We start from the raw sequence: 23,607 nt of genomic DNA, 5'->3' as shown, positions 1-23,607 counted from the left end.
TGGTTTTATTTTAGGTTGTATTATTGCGTGTTGAATGTAAATTTTCTCTCAATTAGGATATTACGTATTTGGAAAAACTCCCAACCGAGTTGAGAATTAAAAAAAAAACCTGAAAGTTAATAAGCATCTAATACTTTCGATTTTATGCATTTTTTTTTAATATAAATATGACTTTGTTGATTTAATAAATTTTCAACAGTTTCGCTGCTTCCTTTTCCTTGGGGTATTGCTGCGATTATATTATGAATATCATAGTAAATAAAACTATGGGACCGAAGAAAATACTGGAGGTTTTTGTTGTCCACTTCCAAAAAATGCACTGACAATTATAAATTATAAATTTACCTGTTCATATTTCCTATTATATACTTATGTACATACATATGATTTACATATGCATGTACATGAATATAACGTTTAATATTAAATTAATTTTTGTTCCGCACATAAGGACTAGATTCAAAATTTGATATTTATACTCTACCTTATTGACTTTAATTTTAAAATTAAACCAATGAAGTATTCATCTATTAATGTAGAATTTTTTTTATAAATAAATTATTTTAAAGGAAAAATTTCCGAATAGTAGTAGTAGTAGTGTTACAATGAAATGATTTCATTGAAAAGATTAGACTATATTAACACATAACTATTGCTACAATACTAAAAACTCTGCAGTTTCTTTTCTACTTATATATATTAGGGCGGTAGAAAAAAATATCACCTGCTAATCAGGATCCATCTTTCTCTCTAAAAGAGTAATTTATTTCTACTCAAAATATATTCTGTATTTTACATTTTTCCATTTCCTGCACTTCCAGTACAGTTCTAATGTATCCGGTAAAATTTGAAGACCCAAATTATTTTTTTTTACAATTAATAAATTTTGCAACAAAAACTGCGGAATAAAACAATAAATGAAGTACAAAATGAAAAATTGTAAAATGTAAATTAAAAGCAGTTGCTATCAGCATTACGATGAAGAAAACACAAATATTATATGTAAAGAAGCAAAAGAAAGCAATATAAAGTCAAAGCATTACCAATAAAAAAATTAAATTGTTTGTAAGCATTAGTTGCATTCTGTATCTAATGTTGTTAGTGACTTCTTCTGCCATTACTTGTTGTCTTGTGCAAGAAAACAATTTTTCATTTTGCATTTACCATTTATTCACTGTATTCCATGACGTAAAATTCAGTTTACTTATAGTATTATTTAGAAAATAATTTACATTACGAAATTCGTGTATTATGCGTGGTTATTATATAAAAAAATCCAAAAAATTTCATAAAAAATTTAATATAAACTCTTATTGCCTTTTTCCGACCTATGATTGTCAATATCTTTGATATTATTAATTCTACATTTAACTACTTTTTTACTTGAAGGCATATTAAAGTTAACATATTACTCCATTTGATTCTAAGAAAAATAGAATACGAGTCACGAATAGATCTTTTAGATCTTTTAGAAAAAAGATTGATTATATACAGTAATAATATTTATAACACAGTTTTTGTCGAAATATCAAGTAAATAGAGAGCATCTTATCTAATAAGTATGAGATTTTGTTGTTGTCTTATTTAAAAAAACATTAAGTATGTTATTTATGAGGTGATATTCTAGAGTATCTTGTGTTTTCTTTTAAGTTTTTACTGAGTAAGAATATATTTTATTAGTAACGCGAATTTACCTGAGGACTTATACCAAGCATTTTCAAAGATGGTGGAACATTGAGACCTTCAGGAACACGGATGTGTCCAAAATCGACAGTGAATGCTTCGCACCATACCCCAAAGTGACCAATATCGAAAACGGTCAAATCACCAGGCAAAGTCAAAACGATCGTTTTATGATCGTATCGCCTCAGAGGAGCTTCTTTGCCGTTTTCATCTGCTAGTCGAACACCATTAGGGGTTGGTTTCGATCCTCGGCCTACCCAGAATTTAGCGTCTGTAAATGTAAATAAAGTAGAATAAGTTATGGTTTAAGCATTTTCATTCAAAATCAAAAAAGGTCGATTTAATGTAAGACTTCAAGAATAGATGATTTTGTTTTTTTTTTAAGGTTTTGTTTTCGGTTCAATGTCTGTCTGGATGTCAGACGCATTTTTTTTTACAAATGCTACGCCGATTGACACGAAATTTGGTGAGAAGGTGGGAACTGTAAACGCCCAGATATGCAGTGACTGACATCTTTCTACGTTGAGATTAAGGGAGGGTCCTCACACGGAAGTGTACAGTTTTTTTTTCACCGAATATAGCCATGTTGGGTATCAAAAGAAAGGCCTTGATTAGTAATTTCCCGGTCTTAGTTTCGGCATTTGTTTGAAAGGCGAGGAGTGGGAGCGGTCAAAAGTGATGATTTCTTTAACGGACCCATTGAAAAATCTGAAAAGAATCATGAAGAAGCATATCGATATGTCCTATAATTAAGTTAGTATGTCTTGGAAACCAGTCCCTTTAGTACCCTGGTCAAGTAGTGTGCTTTGGATGGGTATTAGTAAAGCATGCCACCCCAAGCAAGAGTTGGTTAGACTTTAGCGTACTGAGGTAGAGCCTTTGTGTCTGAGTAGCCATTCCTGACTCTTGTGGTTTACTTCCTAGCAGACAGTAGGAACAGTAAAAACCGGTTGTATTCCAGGGCAGTACAAAAATGCATCAGTTGCCGTAGCACCCAATGAAGAAGACATCAAAAGCTTAAACACCCAGTGAGACTCCGAGGAGGGAACGGCTCAATACAAAAGACATCTTATGCTTGCTGCATGTGGTTTCTAGCCTAGAATATTCGTGCTCTATGTAAATTATATCTTATATAACCGAAGTGGAAGAGACTATTAAGCACGAACTCAACAACTCTCTACAGACACAAGGGAGACCTCCCTGGAAGAAATACTGAGGAATGCTGAAAAATAGAGCCATGATAGGCATTACGGTCGGAGTTTTTATTCTCCCAAAGGGGATAGAGCTCGACTGACAGAGGGGCCAAAAGACGGGGCTTCCTTGAATTAAAATATTCCCTTCCTCTCCTCCCCTTCTATTAATAAAAAGAATTCTCTGACTACAAAGCTCCTTAAGGCGGAAAGCGAGAGGGCTAGCTTGAAGTTATGCGCCGAACGATTCTTGAAGGCCAGGTAGTGCTAAGTGATAGTCCACCGGCTTACCGTTGCAGTGAATTCACTCTTTTTACCCAAAGAAAACAAGTTGAAAACGAGAAGCTTATAAAGCACCAATCTATAAGATTGTCTATATTATTTATTGAAGAATGTATAGCTGGTCGATGTTCTCATTTACGCGTAACTTCTAGTGTACTCATAAGCGGCCGAATTATTCATTTTAATTTGGTCCAAATGGCTTAAGTGCTTACAGCGCCGGGCTGTCGTAGCGGAAGGTCGCGACTCAAATCTTACTGGTGGCAGAGGGATTTGTTATCGTGACTGGATGTCAGATACCAGTCGACTCATCATGATTTTCATAAGATTTTTCGGCTGGGTAGTTTCTGATTTAGTCTAATTTTGAATTTATACTTTTTAAACCACCACTAGCCTCCACTGTCAAATTAGAGACCCCCCCCCCGCATGCTGCGTACTATGATATATAGTGTTGCAATTTCCAAGAACGCGAGCAGGTGAAGAGACCTATCAAGAACTTCGTCGCGCGGACTTCACATATAATCGTAGTGACAATTGAATTTACCTCAGAGCGTGTTCTCTATCACCCGCTGTTTCGCCAACTGGCGATGGATTAAGAGCTTATTGACGTGTGTCCTTCGGTACTTGGCTAACCCAGTTGAAAATTACTTGTCCGAACAGTTTTGAAGAGACACGTCGATTATACTTGCACTTAGGACGCAAATACTAATGTATCGTTGGTGCAAAAAATGCCTAGCATAGAAGTAGGATTGGTTAACATATCATACAGTCGCAGCCAACACTTAAATACCTAAGATTCATGGTTGACCAAAGACTGAAAATCAAGTCCCATTTTGAAAATTTAGCAACGAAAGTTTCCGGGGTGGCTGTTGGGGAGCGGGTTGTTGGAAAGAATGTTACCAAATATAGGCAAAGCCGTCGGCTCTTTATTTCGAAAAATGTCAGCTCCATCTTGCTTTATGCAGCTCCAATCTGGGCATCATCTTTGAAGTTGAAGCAAATAGAAGAAAAATCGTAGCCCCATACCCATTGAGTGCATTGCGAACATCATGCGCTTACCGTACAACATCAGACAAAGCAGCCTGTGTGATAGCAGGAACGGCCCCATCGCCATCTGGCGAGCGAGGGTCGACGCCTCTGTGACCAACCATATGCTATTGGTGAGTCCTATACCTATCGTCGGCAATTAGCACGCAGTGAATGTATTTTGGGAATGGTAAAAAGATGGGATGATTCACCTAAAGGACGCTGGACACACAGGATTATTCCAGATGTTTCAAAATGGAAGGGAAATAGAACCACCTAACCCAATTTCTAAGCGGACACGGGGGGTGCCGTGCATACCTTTATCGCTTCAGGCGTGATGACGTCCCGTATTAACCGATATGCATGATGATTCCGGAGGATACGGAGCATGTTGTTTTTAGCTGCCCGCGGTTCGCCGCACACAAAGGAGAGACGGAAATTGGCGCCGGTGCACGATTAACACCCGAGAATATCGTGGACCACATGTTAGCCTCTGAAATATCTTGGGGACGGTATCTGCTGGGGAAGGAGCACAAAACCTTAAAAATAGAAATTTAAAGGAGATATCAGGTAGAACCGTGGCACCATTGATACCTAGAGAAATTAGTCTATGTGGTTGGTTACAGCAGCAAACTTTAAAATCTGTTGAAATGGGTTTATTTTAAGGGAGAATGGAATAAAGTAATTTTTTACCTTCTTGGTATTCAAAATGTTGGAAGGTTTTAAAATTATCGTAAAAACGGGGAACCTGATTTACCAAGGCGTTAGTAGACGTGTGGATTTCCAGGAAGAGGTAGGTTTTCTAGATTGAACATTATTTTCGGTGTCATCTTCACTTTTTATTGAAACTGCTGGTATTTTTAGGGTTTAGGTCCTACCAAAGCATGTCCATACTTTGGATGATTTTAATCAGATCGAATTCGTTGGTAGTTTTTAGGTTGGTGCAAATGGTAGGGTTAGCTGAATTGCTGACTATCTATGTAGAAAGCTAAGAATAGGCTTCTAGAGGGGCAGGCAGCAGTGATTGACGATAATATAGAACTTATGGGTGAGTATTGCTATATGAAGTCGAAATCGACAAATTATCGTAGGTGACTTTGGATTAATCCCAAGCAACATGGGAACATGCTCAACCGAGTGACCAGTGGAATAGTGCTGTCGGTATGGCAGTATTCACCATCTATTGGTTTAATGGTCAGCTCGAAAATTTCGGTAATGATTGGGAGTATGAAGATAGACCTGCAGTTATCCCAAAGGCAAGAGTTTTACTCCTTTTCGGGGAAGAATGTTATCTGGGAGTCTTACCAGTATGAAGAGGATGCCAAAGCAGTAGGTAAAATCCAGAAAATTTCTTTAGAATTCTAGGTGCATTTTGTCAAACTCGCCTTTTGTACTTGCTTTGTTTGATGAAGTTTCTGATCGTGTTTCAGGAAATGGTACAGTAGAAATATTTGTAGCAAGATATCATTACGACTAGCAAAGTTTACCATTGTAAGCCGGTTGTGGGTGTAGAAGTGGTTGCTATAGGGTTAGGATTCTCTTGAGGGTAGAGATATTGCGTGATCTTTAAGTAAGATTATTGAAGAGTAATTAGTCAAACTTCCTATTGAAGAATATTCCTGCAGGGGATGTCCTGTAGAATATCGCCCGAGAGGAAAATGGGTCTAGGAAAGTTTAAAGGTTTTGGTTGTATATTTCTTGGATTAGATTGGATGGTAGTATATACACTAGTACTAATAAAATAGTGTACTCGATGTTAGCGTTTGCTGCCCTTTCATTTTGTAGCAATTTGGATGAAGTACTGAAGTACCGGTTTTTGACCTGTTTATTGGCGTTCCGGAAGACTGTTGCAGATGGTGCGATCCAGAAGTAGAATATTTAGGATGATGGCTTAGTGGTCTTGGTGTCAGGAATGGCTTCAAAGAACGGCAATGTTATTGTCGCAGTTACATTAATGGTGCTGTCTATTAGGATGTGGTTAAGGTTAAAGTGGTCACTACTCACAGTGAAGGTAGCAAATGCTCGGGTTTGGTTTACACAGAAGAATCCAGGTAGTAGAGGAGAATGAAGTATACAAAGTCCGAAGTGGTTATTATTGAGGCGATAAGGGGAGGAAATCTATTCACTTCCACATTATCTATGCACAGATTTGCAGTGTAATCTACTTAAAGAATGCACCTGTCTTATACAGGAATTGTCTCTTCATTTAAACCCATTGACGTCCCTTTTGATGTAACTTTTTTTAAATTTCAAGTTTATCTCTATCGCTCCGGAAACTATCATCTTTATTCTAACCCTGTATTTTTTGTGGATTTGACCAGAAAATTGAAATAAACCATAAATGGCTCTATGGAATTCAAGTATATAGTATCGGGCGCTGTTGCTAATTCAGTAGCATTCATTTAGTCAAATGTATTTTGACATTTTAATATTTTGGAAGAAAAGTATCAGAAATTGATGGGGAAAAAGACCTAAATTGACAGAGAAAAAGAAATTGCCAAGATCATTGGCAATGGTGCAGAAAAATTTATAATTAAATGCAGTCATGCGGTTCACATTGGTGCGCCTCATGAGTTTAGTACAGCCCCAAAATAACAATTAACTTTTAACAGAAATACATATCGATTATAAGATCAAGAAATTGTATATAGATTTAATAATAGTGGTATAATAAGATGAATATAGTTCTGATCTATAGAAAATGAAGTAAACGTCACCCAAACTGTAACAGTTAATATAGTAGATGTTGCCAAGTGTTTGATAATGAAGGCTCCCTAAAAAAATGGAAGTAGATATTTTTGCTTTTTTCTTAGCTTCAATTCAAGCAAGTAACCCATATTTCATGCTTCCCATGACAAAATCTATCCTAAAGCTGTCATTGATATATTGACGTATAGACAAGAATTCCATTATGGGTTTATCGTTTTACCGGAATATTAATAAATGCAATTTATTCGCACGTTTTGGAGAACGTATATTATAAGCTCACCGAAAGAGCTCCTGATAATCCAAATATATTGCATATTGGACTGGTTTGTATTTTTCATCGTTAGAGGATTAAGTGTGAAAATAATAGAAATCACAGCAAATCCTTTGCTACTGGTTTTGCAAATGTTTATTCAACAAGAAGTCAAAATAATTCATTGGTTGATATAAACTAGATTGTATTCTGATATAACAGTGGCTTAGCATTTTATTGTGATTTCAGTTTAAAAAAAGCTTTTCGGACAATTGAAAATCGTTAAATTTAGGATATATACGTATGAATTGAAAAGGATTAATGATTTTAAAACCTGTTCCTAAATATTTAATAGCTTGCCTATAAAGACTGAAAATATTTCTATTAATTTTGATTTTATTGTTTGGTGATAAGCAAAATGCTTTTATAGACTTAGTCCATTATACATATTGAGCAATAGTTAATGCCATAAAGTCGGAACTATACAAATTCCAGAACACTAAATTCCTATCGCCTTCGGGGGTCTACCTTTAGAGAACGAAAATAACAACTTAGGAGCATGGAGAATAGAAGCTAAAAATTCCTCCGTTAAAAGAAATCCGTAGCACGTGCAAAAGTAATAACGCAATTTTGAGTTTGCAATGGATTTAATATACCTGAGTTTTCGAAGTTAATTCTATTAATGGCAATTATATCGAATTTCTCAGAAAAGCTGGTCGCTGGAAAAGTAGGATCAACCCCTGCAAGGATATCAACCATAGTAAGAAAAACTTTATAGTATCGTTATTCCTGTTGTAATGTTGGAAGAAAATTTTATAGAGTGACACCTTCAATATAAGAACATTCCTTTCAGAATGGGTGGTAATTGAATGACAAACTGGATTGAACACTCAAATGAAGTTTTTTGGTATTTAGACCCCAGATATGAAACAGGATAATAACATAGATGAACAGCTCGACGCTCCTCTCCAGGTGAACAAAGGCAATGGAGTTGACTTCCTTATTCGGCGTGACCTAAAATGAAAGTCCTCCTAAAACTAAGCTTTCGAAGCAAAAAATGCTTTGTTGACCCAAATACTATATATTCACTATCGTCTCACGTCAAGGACGATGCAATGAATTGTGTACAAAATTACGAAATGTGGTTCGTTTAAGGGGATCATCTCGAGTGTTGGATCCGAGGAATCAATTTTTTTTTTTTGCATTAATTGTATCTGAATATAGTGTAGAATATATGGGCGAAGTGATTTTTGATATTCGGAGTCGTTTGGAAATTACAGTGTTAAACAGGTAAAATGTCGCATGCCAGGTTTATGTCGTTATAAATCGCATATTTATAGGTCCGAGTGAAGTTCGAATGACTTCGCTAAAATTATAAGAATTGAAGCCATGTATTTCTTGAAGAAACCTGAGGTCTATGGACTAGGTATAGCAGATTAATGGTCAGTTAAGATTTTATGGTTAAAAATCGCATTCTACTTTTTAAATGCGTTTTTTTTGGAAATTGCATATTGAAAATCTGCTGCCACCATAGTCCAGAATCTATCGAATGAAATTCTTTGAAATTTTCACCACTTATTCAGAACATATTTGCGATTCACAAACTAGGATTAGTTACAAAAAAAAAGTTGAACAAGGCACCAACAATTTAGGCTTCAATATTTTCCGGACTGAAACGCCGTTTACTTTTTTCTTTAAGATAATCATAGCGCCCTATAGCGTGCCAGCAGAGAAACAACCTTTTTTTGGAGAGGGGTGTATAAGTTGCTCTGTATTTCAATAACGAACGATGATATCGTGCTGGAATTACTACGCATGTTAAAGATATTAATAAATATATGGTGAAAAATTGGTATTTTAACATTCATCCAGTTCTTCACAAAAAATTTCTAAAAAAGCGAAAAAAGGCCTTCACACAAGAGGGGTAGTATGAAAACTAAATTTGGGATCCGAATGGTCTTTCTTTGTGTTACTTATTTTAGGTTGACTTAGTATTTTCCGGTTCGCCCATTGTAAGCTATTTGTAACGAGGTAAAGAGGGAAATCTGATTTAGTTCAGGCAACTGACAAATGCTGCCGCCACCACCAAACATAGAAGAAACAGTCCATGCAATCCATCGTTAAAGAATTATAAGTCGCCAGGAGCCGATCGAATTACAGCCAACTGGTTAAACATGGAAGCGACCAACTACACCAAGCGGTTTATCAGCTGATGCTCAAGTTATGGGACAACAAATCAATGCCTGATGGCTGGCAACGAGGTATTATTTTTATTTTTGTTTGTTTGATGATAAGTGGGATCTTAAGTCCACATCTACTTGCTGTTGGGATCCCTCATATCCCGAACAAAAAATATAGCTTTGCGATCAGCAATAGATCAGATTTTATCTCAGCGGCAAGTGGAATATGGTCATCAATTGCACCATATTTTCACGGACTTCCAGGCCACCTATGATAGCATAGCTAGGATGAAACCGTATATAGAAATAACCGAATTCGGTATCCGGTTTAAGACAAGGCCGTGTATCTTTTTAACCTGTCCCTGGAAAAAGTGATCCACGTTACTGTTGTAAGTGCAAGAGGCACCATTCTCTTCAAGTCCACCCAACCTATGAAGTCAATTACTCAAAATAATAGTAATATATATATATACTATTATTGATTTTATTTGAACAGACATTGGTATGGTATTTCAGAGCCTAGGCACTGTATAGTGGCAGCTCCATAATTTTTTTCCAGATTTTTCGGTTGAGTAGGTTCTGAGAACGGGTCCGTGAAAGAAATAACCATTTTTCAGCCCCTTTGTATATTAAATCTATGAACTAGAACAGCTTTGAAAAGTACTAATCGAGACCTTTCATTTGATACTCCACATGGCTATATTTGGTGATTGCATTCAAATCCTTGCTAAATTTAAGATGGAACGGGGTAACTTACAGTATGTGTGGGCATTCACAGTTCGCGCCTTTCCACCGAATTCGGGATCAATCGGTATAATCATTTCTGAGAAAAATGTGTGTGACCGACTGACAGACAGACGATAATCGGTTTCGTAGAAGATCTAGTTGTGGCGAAAAGACGTAAGGACGTTGAAGTGTTCGCTAATGAAAACGCGCCATAAAAGCGTGGCCGGAGATGGTTCAACTTGACCTTGCGGGACAAAAAACTGAGGCGGCCTTGATTGAAAACCGTAGGAAGAGGAACACGATTATTATCCATGTTGGTGGCCAGGAATGATGATTGACGCTAAAATCAATTTCAAGCGACATTTGGACTATGTGAGAAAACGGCAAATACTAGCATATCGTTAGTGCGATTTATGCCTAACATTGGAGGCCCAAGATACAGTCGTAGATCACTTGTGGCGGGAGTGGTTCCCTCTACACTATTATACACAGCACCAGTTTGGAAGGAAGCACTAGCGTGTGCGAGTAATCGGAAAAAAGTGAACATGGCTTACTGCTTTGTGCCGGGGTATGCAGTGCATTCAGAACATTATCACTCGAAGCAGCGTATGTTATTGCATGAATGATTCCAATAGGCATTCTGGGAAGTGAGGCACGCGAGAAAAGGAGAATACATCCACTTGAAAAGGATACAGAATACTGAAAGTTGCCAAGGCGAGAGTCGCTGGAAAAGTGGCAGCAACGATGGGATGACTCACTGAGTGGTGGTTGGGCCATGTGTGTGTGTGTGTGCGTTTGAGGTGGGGAAGAGGTAAAACCTCTGAGCACTCAGACCTTAGTGGTCCATTGTATTCGATTCCCCCATCGAACCGAATATCCCGAGTTCGTTTATGTATCGCAAGATTTCCGTTAGTGGATGTGACGTTATCCGCTGCAGATGGAGCACATCAGCACCAAAAATCTGATGTCTGATGCGCCCGTAAGCGGGGCACTCACATAGAAAATGTTCCTGGCATTCCGCTTCCTCATTACAGGATGAACACATATCATCTTGGATAATTCCAATTCTGAACATATGTCCAGCTAGTGAATTATAGCCAGTCAGAATGCCCACAATACTTTTGCAAGTCTTCCTGCTTTTCGACAGGATAAACTTTGTAGTCTGTTTGTTTGGTTCTGACAGGAAAAGTTTGGTCTGTCTAGCAGCATTAAGGCTTCGTCACCTGCCATTATTGGAAGCTTGTTCCCAGTTTTTGATAGCAGCACTTCAGCCTGAAAAACCGTTGTGTATTGTCCCAAAGGAATTTTCTGTCTTTGGGCCATCTGGGTAGAAGACGTCAGTATATCCTGAAACGCATTCTTCTGGTTCGCCCCAGTTTTCCCTTCGTTTCTAGATAACCAACCAGATGTATGGGGATCTGAGAATCGGAAGGTATTGCGAAAACTAGATTCAGTTTTCCCAATGACTCTTCCAATGCTCTGTGCTCCCCATGTCCACTGATTTCCCATAGATCTAATCGAATTAGTCTAAGAGCTGCTTAAGCGAACATCGGCTTAATGATAGCAATATATATCTACATTACTACCTGAGGTCTAAGTCCCCATGTCGAGGTAAAGATCCGCCTACACAGCCTACATAGCTCGTTTCATCTTTACCTCTACATATTTGTTCCAAAGAAGCTTCTTGTCTGGGATAACTCCAAGATATTTCACTTCTTCGGAGAGTTGAAGGGTTGTACCCCTCATCTCTGGAAGATAAAGACCATACTTTGATTTCCCGTATTGAGGAGTGCATTCAGTGACGACACGGTGAGATAAACTACCATCCGACGCGATTCTTTTCGGAGCATGGCGGCTACAAGAAGTATCTGCACCAATTCAGGTTGGATGATTCTTCCTTTTGCCGTCGATGCTGTTGAACCCCCTGGATCCGGAGAACGTTATATTCTACTGTCCACAATTTTACTCAGAGAGGAGGAACCTAGAAAACTCTTTGAAAATCTCTTGGTGGCGAAGTAATACTTTACGACGTTTCCGCAGGGAAGGAAGAAGGAGGAAGTGATGGTGGTTTTTTAGTGAGCGAGAATCCGACACACTGTTGCAACCAAGATTTCCACCTCTATTCATCAAAAAGACAGACGGACATACAAACAGATAGATAATAAATTGGTTTTAATAAGGTTTTTTTTCGAATGCATAGCTACCTCACTGAATAGCAAATTGTTAGCGCAACAGTCCAATTTGAACCTAGGCTTCGAGGCATGTTAGGGCGCTTTATTTTGAACCTATAAATGCTTTCTCGGTAGCATTATCCTATTAAATCCTTGTGAAAATATGTCCAGACAAAGCTCACAAATACGGCTCATTGTATTGGACAGACTCTGGTTAATACTATATACTTATTCAATTATTAATTTTTTTTTTGGTAGAGAAAACAACCAAACTACAAAGGCAATCAGAGGGAATTAACCCTTGTGGATGATACGGACTACTCTTCCAAATAAGAGTGAAACCATCTTTACTGTCAATTCGCTCTAGTAGGGCAAACCTGCCGGGTTTGGTGATCTCCAACGGAATAATTCTTTCTAGTCCTTGCAGTTTCTAAAGACTTGCCATCTTTATTTATCTGTAATCCCTGTTCATCTGGAACGTAGCCCAAGGTGTGAAAGGAGAAGATGATCCTTAATTGACATGACAATCCAACTGGATCAGAGCCTTGAAGTGGGTTGGAGCACTCCATTCAAGATCATAGCAGTACATAATGGGACTACGCTCGTCCGTGATTATTATTCTGATTTAACTCAGATAATTATTCACAGCTGCTCAACTGGTACAAGCGGATCAATAGGTCCCTAAAAACCAGCATCTGCCTTGAGTTTAACAACTGGAGAGGTTGCGTGTTCGCTGCATTTGTAAACAGAGGAAACAATTAGGTAACTTTTCCTTCTATTTTTCAAGATGTTTCAAAGAGTCAAAGACACCAAACTACTGAGTAATATAATAGTGCCAAAGGCTTGAAGTTGTGGAAAGTATATTTCGAGCTTCGCGAATAAAACCTCAAAAATGTCAGCACGTGTATCATAGGACACATTGTTCAAGATAATCTTAGATAAGGCAAATCACTTCGTCAGAACGTTGCAAAGTTTAAAAGATGTGCAGAATTCCAAGGAGGCTCTGCGTTGCTTTAAGTGAGGTAGTTTCATAGTCCGTAGGCAGGTAGGTGGTCCACTGGGGGAAAGCTTTTTTTTTAAAATATAGTATGTGGGGTGGATATGCATCATGCCGCTTTAAGAGCCGAACAGTCAGAAATGTGGAAGGATGATCAAGTCAAGGCTGAAGGGGAAGATGCAAGATGAAACTAAATATTCGAGAAGTATGATTGGCGATATGGAGGAAGTGGTATATGAAATGGGGCTTTTCGTAGAAGGTTACACTTCGGCCTAGAAATGAACTCAGATGCGAAAGTGGATGTTCGCGAAAAGTATAAAAGAAGAGGGCTGTGTGTAATACATTAGTTTCCGGGTATCTACAGTACACCAGAGCACCAAAATGTCTAACTTGGATTAAAAAATCGCGTCCTAATGAGGGCAAAATACGTGCGGTCTGTTTAAGGTCATCAGTGTAGCGTTGATGCTGACAAGCAAGGAAAGGAAAAGGTCGTTGACGGAATATTTTACTGACAAACCGCTTAGTTCAGAGCTCTTAGAAGTTCGAGAAGCAGATGGAAATGAGATAGAATATGTAACTATCAAAAAGTGCCATAACCCTGCAAGATCGATAAGAAGATAGGAGGCGTCTCCGGCGGAGGTTCGGTGAAGTGAGATTTACCAGCGTTCACTAAATCAAAGACCTTACACAACTCGGTAAAAATAACGTATACGTTATTCGCTAACTTGAACACATAGTAGCGAAGCTGTATTGCTATTTTACTATGCGGTGAGCCTAGTGTGCGATAAACTACTTATTGTATAGAATAGCAAATGTGAGATCAGCCTGAAAATCTCCGCGCAATGGAGTGCCGTCGTACGTAAACTTCATTTAACATTGATTTCACGGAAAAGCGCAAAGCTTTCAAATTATATTCTCCATTATATTCCCCGACATCTTACTTAGTGCGAGTACCTAGCAAAAGCTTCTTATTGTGAACCAAATTGAGAAAGGGCGTAAACTGAAAATCTGAATCGGTAGATTTGCGCATCGATTTAGAAAACGGGATGATAAGCATCCATTTCGACACACAGGGATACATAAGAAAATAAGCAGAGATAGTACCCAGGAAAGCTGGAAAGTGGTTAAAGTGTAGGAAAGAACTAGTATTTATGAAAAAGGAAATTAGTAAAGAGGTGAGGAAGGATTTATTAGAATACAGTAATAAACCAAACTAATTGGGCGGTTCAACATGAGGAGGACTAGACTCGGATGGTTCCCCCTGCAACCGATGACATGATAAGAGTGGCCTGCCACATCATAGCTGCTGGAACCAATTTTTCGCCGAACACTGAAGGCAGGTGGTACTAATTTTGAAAAATTGGACGACTAAATTGATCTCTTGACCTTCGGTAACTATAAATTTTGTTCGTGAAAGTTGTATATGGTTGCGATGTAAACAGGGTTCAGATGACAGTTAGACTCTGTTCCGACAAAAATTGGATCATAATAAAGAGCAAAAAGGCATCATCTGTTATTCACCCAATCCTATCGTGGACTGAGATATATGACATTCTACAGCAGGGGACCAACTACTAAGCTCTGTGCAACCCCCGATGCGACGTTGTACTTTTCCTCATCTTTGTTTCTCTGCCTTCTCTGAGAGGTAATTTTTGACCAGGCTCGCTAAGTATACAAGAACACTTACTTCAGATAACACCTCTTTAATTCGGTTTCGGTTGCCAGAGGTAAATGCGCTTTTAGCATCCAATGCCAACACGGCACAGAAGCCGCAAGAACCAGCGCGTCTTTGCCAGATTCGTCACTATGCTTATTATATCCACCATAGAATGGACGTGCCGAAAACCATACTGATGCTCTGACATGCCATTGTTGCTCATGACGATAGGTAGGAGTCTGTTGTAGATGACCCATCATTTTTCCCATTATATCCAACAGGCAGATAGGGGCAAAATGAGCCAGGATTTCTAGGTTTCTTATTGGGTTTAAGACGAAACACCAACTTTTGTTTTTTGGTCAGAAAAGAGAATATTTCTTCTTCTAGGCACGCCTCGAAGATATTAACAAATAGGTCGAGTTTCGAGTTTTATTTCTAGCTTCAAAACTCTATTGAGGATACTATTCAAACCTGGAAGCTTGTTGTTGCCGATTGTACCACATATTGCCCGCAACTCCTCTGCAATTATTGGAGATATTACGCCCTCGTTAAGCTGGACCACAATTTGACTCCAACTGTTTTCGTGATAGCGAAACAAAGTAGCAGGAAGAACCGTAGGTCACTTGAGACGATCTCACAGCCGTTTTACTATCATCCTGTAGTCCCCGCCCAAGGGTTTAAATGGGCGTGTTCGCAGAACTGTTTGAGGCAGTTCTTTATACTCCTCCGAATGGCTTTTTTAACCAGCTATGCAATTATCTATGTGTTCCTCTCGGCCGTCGCTATATTTTTATTAACTTTATTTGAGCGGATAACACTATGGGGAGTGTAGACACCGTAAACTGACACTGTATAGACTGAAATATCATCTATGGCTTGGCGCCGAATTATTTCCTAACCTCTAAGATTAGCATTTATTTTCGGTAACGAATCCGGAAAATTAGTAACGGAATTTTCGTTTAGGGATTGAGGAGCTCTAAGTCTGCATCCGCTTGATATAGAGCTGGGGCAAATGGAGGGAAACTAATTTTTGGGTCCACAGGCTCCTCTTTTCCGGCTTATCATCCAAAATCAAGAGGTGATGGGGACGGGAAACGGTTTCGTACCAACAGATCAGGCGCTGCCCTACCATCTGCCTTGCGAGCAGCATGACCAAAAGTGTTCGCGGATGTTAAACTTTGCCCTGGTACGAAATCGTAAGCCGCCTATTTTTAAGTCACACAGCGATAAATGAACTACTAGGCATGATCCTTGCTAAAACTGAGTTAGTCCCGGTCTTCAACAGGAGAACTTTCGCAAAAGGCGTAAACGAATCTACGGGTATTTGGTGAGTATTTTCCTAGTAACGGTAGGGAAAACTTCTACAGAAAAGGTTTAACGCCTACTAGAATGGCATAAAATAGAACGTAATAGTAGCCAATATTTTTAACACTGAGAAATAAACGATTTCTTAAAAGAAAAAGTTATTACCAATAAAAATTTCCAAAACATATGTCCGTTGCAATCCTATATTTTAGGAGTTGTAATTTCAAATTAAATAATAAAGTCCTACCTGGTGCTTCTCCATCGTAACTGAAATTCGGCACTAGAATCGTTTGCGCATCCACAATTACAATATTATCTGAAGCCACTCCGTGGACTCCGTTTAAAGGGGCCAGCTTCTGTGGTTTTGGATAATCTAAATTGGTTGGTATCTTAACATCGCCAAAATTGACAGCGAATTCATCACACCAGACCGAAAACCATTTGAAATCACGTAATGTCTTCCCTTCTGGCAATGAGAGAGTTACGTCTTTGTTACGATAACGTTTTAAAAGTCGCATGGTTCCATGTTCATCACGCAATCGATATGCACCTTCATTGGTTGGTTGTGGTGTGGTGCCAACGTAGAAATATGCAGCTAGGATAGAAAAAAAATTGGAAATTTAGGATATTTTTATTTTAAATTTTGGCAGGGGAGTGGGGGTACTTAAAGGGTTTGAATTTGTTGTAATTAGGGTTCAATTTGTGAAAAGAATATGGTGCAATAAAAAAATGACGCTCACCTGGTGCTTCACCATCATAGTTGAAATTTTTTAAAAATAATGTCCTCGAATCGACTGCGTAGACGTCCCCAGACACACCATGGTGAAATTGAGACAATGGCCCGATTTTTGTCCCATAGTATGGATACGCTGCATATGTTGTATGGAAATCTGTAATAAAAAAATCATGAAGGTAAGTCATTGATATTCAGAGAACCAAATATACAGACTATTTGTTCGACTTAATTCCGCAAGAGCATTAGTCATCAAGAATTCGCAAACCATATCTTAGAATCTACATGTAGAAATTAGGAATTCCTAAAAATATCAAATTACTCAGCGAGCAGAACTGGTCCGATATCTCATTTGCGAATCCAGGGTAATTAACATGAGCATATTATACAAAAGCATCTATTGCGTCATTGAACCTTTTCCAAGGTAATCTATATCAGTAACAATTCCGAATTACATAAGAACTAAAGACAATCGAGCTGTCGAACATCTTTCACTGCTCTTTGCTGTAAACTTGATTTCTCAGCAACTTCGCCGATCTGATCTTCCAGTAGAATTTCTTCTTGATAAAACCTATTTGTATGCATACAAAAACTACAACCAATTAATGACATACATAGTTTCTGAAGCGGCTAGTTGCCGAAGACACCACTAAAACAGGATTCACCACCCGAGGTGGTATCAAATGTTCAAAAGTTCGTTGAATTGATTAATGAAGCTCCATAAAACACTAATGCCGAATAAGAAGATGCAATAAAAAAGTTGTGAAATTAAGTTATTGGCGCCACAATATTTATTTCTCTTGGAAGTTTTTGCATTTTGACGTCAACGTTAATATGCTTGTGAATGATTGAGGATAACATCTCAGGAATTTTCGGTATTAAAGAAAACTTGTTTAATTTTTCAATTTTTTCCTTTGGCACCTTGTCATAAAGAAAGAGAACGTTATAGAATAAAAAGTAATCTAGACTAAATTAGTAATGATGTCATGTGTAATAAGATTATAAGGAGATAAGATTGCCGGATGTTTACGCGCTACTGTTCAAATAAACTTATCTAAAAAATTTCTAGGAGCAGGGTGTGCAATTAATGGTGATATCATGACATCATAAAATCTATTAACGATCAATAAAACAAATGCTTTCGTTTTTTTACGATAAGTATTTAAAAAAAAGTGGGATTTCCTGCTCAAACGTCTTCAGAATATTAGACCATATAAACGATAGTCATTAGAAGTAGTGTACATTGTTCTTAGTCTACAAATTCGATGAACATTTGAAATTCTGATGACATTCATAAGCCATTAATCAAATATGTCATATGAAGGTGGTAAGTTGTGTGTTTAGTGACAAGTTCCGTTTCCACCATATGTACTCCCGGAGATGATATTTTGATTTGATTCTACAATTAATGCTAATGCATTAGCATTTTGGAAAAAGTCACTAGGTGTTCCCGGAATAACGCCAACAAGGACTGTCATTTCAATTCGAAAATTTGATGAATCAGCGCTATTGGAAGCACCACTTTACATATTAGGGGCGTTATTGCATATAAACATTTGATTCAGATCTAAGTCGTTGAAAGAATGAAAAATCAGAAAAAATAATAATAAGATAATTCAATAATAATGGTGGAAATAAAACCAGTACGATGATAGTAACAACGCCATCGCAGCGTCTCAGGGGGTAGGTGAGGAAAGTGCACGAACCTTGCAGTCTGGCAGATTACTCACTGAGGAAGCTATCACCACACCTAGCAATTAACAGTGCAATACAATGCACATCCATTAACTGAGAAGGAGAAATCTAAGGTCCGGTACGGATAGCCGGCGGGAGTTGTCTGATTTGGTGACTGAGTCGGGATCCCGCAATGAACAGCACGAAATCGCTAATCATGGGGCGATTCGACGGCTAAGCGCCACATTGATCAGGAGCATGGCTCCGCCTGTTGCAGGGTGAAAAATAAAATGCAGAAGATTTACAAGAACTATGCCATTCCCAATAAGACACCCGTGATTGAAATTCCAGGTATACTAAAGCAGAAACTTTCTGTCGTGTGCAGTCGGTTATGGCGGTATAGAGAAAGTCACTCTAGACGTGTCCAGAATGTAACGTACGCTACTAACTAATCCCAACAGAGCGTCCAGACAGACAGGTTGCCATAGAGCATAAAACAAGTCATTAGTCCACCTTTCCTCAGTGCGGGAATTACCTGCCTTGTCCCTAAAAAGGATACACCCTGCATCCACAAGACCAATTACTTGCTTACCAACCCTCTAAACATTTGTAATGTCCATTATTAATGGAAGGGTGAATGCGCACATTCTGATCGAGGAGTAGATGGGCTGGCGAGTTGGATCAAGAGAACTCGAAGAGCAACTCATTATCGTCTTAGCAGTTGCATGACAGGCAACTAGAGACCACTCTTTAGTTGCTATATCGATTACGCTAAGCCTTTTAACAGCGTTCCGAACATCTGGCTAATCGATGTTCTACATCGGTATCGCACTGATCCGAAACTTATAAAGTTTTTAGCGATAGCCATGGAGAGGTGATATACCACCCTGTCAGTGCATTCATCTGAGGGTATTAACACTTCAGAGCCCATCCCTATACGGAAAGCCATCTTTCCGCGGGATTCGTTGAGTCCTCTTTGTTTCTGGCGGGCCACTTAATCCCTATGGATGAGGAAGGAGAACCTGCCTGAGATGGAGCGATGGCGTAGGTCAGGATGCTATACTGCTTTTAGAAGTATCGAATTGGTGGACCTCGGCGCAAAACTGGGATGTCTGGAGTTTCTTATTAAGGCAGGCCTAGACCGGATACCGGTTGTTGCGCCGTTGATGATGATGACTTTCGCATCGCTCTGAATGTGTTTGCTACCCTCCATCTACTTATGCATTCAGAATATTGTCGTGGATGATCTGGAAAACGTCAAGGGGCAGACCGAGAGTAGATAGATGAATGAATTCACACTAAATTTTCCAATCTCGTGCCTTATTTTATAGTTCTTATGGGTGCAAAATTGTGAAATTTTAGGAATAATTTAGAACTAGAAAACCACTAAATGTAAATATATAAATATAAATAAGAAATATATGATAGGGGGTAAGTTGCTCCCGAAATATATATCCACATTGAAAAATAAAAATTGTAGTTTGGAGGAAGCTACTGGTCTACCAATTTTAGGCTAGACTACAAATAGTAGACAATATCTAATCTCTCATAGATTGCTTTTAAGATCCTACTTCTTTTAGCAAACACTTACTCTACTCTTTGTACTATCTAAATTATCTTTGATTATTGAGAGGGTGAGGCAACTTTTGTGTTTTGTGAATATAGATAGCCTTAAGAGAATCGCACTTCTGACAACTATTTATAATGACATTTCATAACTTAAATCAGTAGATATGATTTTCGTAAATATTACATTAAAAACAAATGAGGAGACCTTGAAGATTCGTCGCTCTATAATTTTTAGCCCCGGTTTCCAGGGAGACTCATTACTCAATTTCTAAAAATTAAGACAAGCTGTGCAAAAGAATTTGCAGAAGGTATGTACGAAATATTAGCTGTCTGTGCATGGGGGAATACTGTCTACATATATTCGTTTCGCACCTAATACAAACAATCAGCCTCTTCCTCCTCACAAGCAAAACTAGTCGGGAATCGGAATATCGGTGCTTCAGTAATGAATATGAGTTCTGCTATACGCTTAAATGATGTTTTAGGATGTTTTTAGCCAACTTCGTTAATAATAGTACTATTTAACCCAAACTTTTCAATATGCTGGTATGGAGAAGTTGTGTTGATTGGTATTATTTGCATTGCTTAGTAATGATTAGTCTAAACTTAAATGGCTATACCTAAAGATTTACTACGTGTTCTGATGGACATCATTATTATTGTACCGTGGCCAACAGTCGACAGTTTTCCACCACCGTTTGCTATGAAATCTTCCTTCAGAGATTATATCATAAGACAGGTTCTGGAAAATTCGAAGAAGCACCTCTATGCGAATGCGGGCGAAGTCTTCCTTCTATCTCTCAAACCACATTCTTCTCACTCCATAAAAATGCCTTCTTCTGCCTCCTCCGGTCCCTTGCCCAAATACCCAAAGCCCAAAACAAAGCATCAGTGGTACTTTCTATGAACAAGCCATGGCACATCCTATAACCACAAAGAAAGAACACTTGCCTAGAACAAGATTTTAGACAACACAGTGAAAGCGGATCTAGTGCTGTTGATGCGTCGGACTATATCCAGTTCGGTGCCAACATCGGTAGAAACCACGCTTCATAGATATACAAAATGATCAACCCCTTCGGAACTCTGCCCATTAATACAGATAGGGAGGGTAAAATGACCCGTCAGGCTGAGGACTCCGGTTGTGTTGGTGTTTATCTTTAGGTCCAGATCCATAATCCGGTGAGAGAGCAAACAGATGCCATCAGTGTAGCCGAGATGCTTGAGGGAAGAGATCATCGTCCACCACGCGACATTTTCGTTTCTCCAGAATATCGTTCTTGCGTAGAGGACGCCAGCTGCACTCCCTGTTCACAATGTCGAAAGCTTACTTGATGGAGAGGAGGTGAAGAAAAGATCTAAACTCCGCGCACCATTCCAAAATTATCCATAGGGTGTTGATGTTATCAATGCAGGAGGATCCACAGCCGAAACCCACCTGCTCTCTTTCGATGAAGCTTTTGAAATGTTCTTAAATGCGTTCTAAGATTATCTCAGCTATTATCTTTGCGAAGGCAATAAGCTCAATGTTATGATCTATATTAATTTTGCACTTTTTAATTTTGTACTGTCAAAGGTAATCATTAAATTTCTAGTTATCAATGCAGCGGGTAGTGTGAGACCAAGAGGTCGTATCATCATTCTTTTCAGATATGCCCGTAGTTTTGAAAAGTACTAGTTAAAGCCTTTCATTTGATACCCCACATGGCTATATTCGGTAAAAAAATGTTGTCCTTCCTTAAGGAGGAAATCGCATTAGGAGGTTTTCGGAGTTGACTCTTTTTTATTACATAGATCGTTAGTTATCCCAGAATACACTGCAAAAATTTCAATGTGAAATTCGTGGCGCTTTAGACTCTATAGGGGTAGAAGCGAGCGATTATCGGGTACAGACTCAGGGTTCACCGCTCAGGAGCTAGTCGTTTTATGTCCTTACGAAATCCTGTGGAGCTATGTAAATAATCTATTTATAAATATTTCAAGTCAGTCCTTTGTACGAGTGATTTATATTTCTTGTAACTGTGACGCAAAGCCTCTGAGCACTCCGCCTCTCTAACGGAATATGCTTGATACCTTTATGTATCCCAGAATTTTCGTGAGTGGATGTGATGCTACCCGTTACAGTTGTACCACATCAGCACCAAAAATCTGATGTCTGATGCGTCCATAGGCGGGGTACTCATAAAGAAAATGTTCCGTATAGTCCGCTTCCCCATTACAGGAGGACACGAATCATCTTGGAGAATTTCTATTCTGAACACATGACCAGCTAGTGAATTATGGCCAATCAGAATGTCAACAATACTTCTGCAAACCGTCCTGTTTTTCGACAGGATAAACTTTGCAGTGTGTTTGTTTGGTTCTGATAAGAAAAGTTTGGTGTGTTTAACAGTATTAAGGCTCAGCCACCTGTCATTATGGGGGGTTTGTTCCCAGTTTTTCTCTGGTCTGTTCTGATCCGGGCATGGAGGAAAGTGAACCCTCTTTTGTTAAAGCATCCGAAATTTCGTTTCCCTCTACATCACAATGACCGGGTACCCAGAATAGTTCGACCGTATTGAATCTTACATACATTCCTGAACGATTTTGGAAGTAATCAAAGGACAGCTCAACGCCCTCAATGCAGTTTGGCTTTCGCTACAGATTACGATTCGCCAGCCTTTCAACCGCTCGTCAGTCATCCAGGCTGCCGCCCTAAGGATCGCATCCACTTCCACCTGAAAGACCGTTGCAAACATAGGTAGACTTCTACTCCAGAACCCTGTTCAGTTTTTGAGACATCGGATGTCAGGTTCGTCCCAGTTTTCTCTTCGTTTTAAGATATCTTCATATCTTCTATCAAACAAATGTATGGGGATCCGAGAATCGGAAGGAATCGCGAAACCTGGATTCAGTTCTTCCAATAACTCTTCCAATCTTCTGCGCCCCATGTCCATTGTTTCCCCATAGAAGTGCTCTGAATAAACAAATGCAAGGGCTGCAAATTGAGTAATGCATTCGGAGCTACGCCGGATGTCGTGCTCATGACATCGGTGATACCCAGGCACACGGTTGTTTATTTATAGCGAAAACTCTTTTGTTTCACCTCATTCGACTAGACTACGGATGCATAAGCGAACATCGGCCTAATGATAACAACATATATCGACATTATGTACTACCTGATGCCTAAGTCCCCATGTCGAGGCAAAGGTTTGCCTACACAGCTCTTAAGCTGGGAGAGCTCGTTTCATCTTAACCTTTACATGTTGTTCCAAAGAAGCTTCTTATCTAGAATAACTCGAAGATATTTCACTTCTTCGGAGAGTTGAAGGGTTTTATGTACCTCTCACCATTGGAAGGCATAGACCATTCAGTCTCATTCTTTATGTAAACAAGATCAGTGTGGTTTTGTTTGGATTTACTGTCCATGCCTGAGTCATAAAATGTCAATCAAATTAACGCCGCGTTGTGTATTT

The 23,607-nt window shown here is 38.8% G+C and overlaps 1 protein-coding gene across 2 annotated transcripts in view; it reads right to left on the bottom strand.

Annotated features, from left to right (window-relative positions):
• LOC119651111 (protein Skeletor, isoforms B/C) overlaps positions 1–23,607 on the bottom strand; it is an 83,751-nt gene that overhangs the window by 14,800 nt on the left and 45,344 nt on the right. For both annotated transcript variants that reach the window (XM_038054477.1, XM_038054478.1), the window contains exons 2-4: positions 16,914–17,063; positions 16,421–16,768; positions 1,695–1,954 (exon numbers count right to left, since the gene is read on the bottom strand). In XM_038054477.1, coding sequence (XP_037910405.1) covers positions 1,695–1,954; positions 16,421–16,768; positions 16,914–17,063 — 758 coding nt within the window. The remainder of the gene's footprint in view (positions 1–1,694; positions 1,955–16,420; positions 16,769–16,913; positions 17,064–23,607) is intronic.

Source organism: Hermetia illucens, chromosome 3 (genome assembly GCF_905115235.1).
Source record: "Hermetia illucens chromosome 3, iHerIll2.2.curated.20191125, whole genome shotgun sequence".
NCBI classification, from domain to species: Eukaryota; Metazoa; Arthropoda; class Insecta; order Diptera; family Stratiomyidae; genus Hermetia; species Hermetia illucens.
Note: the sequence above shows the minus strand (reverse complement) of the source record. Positions and strands in the feature narration are given on the sequence as shown.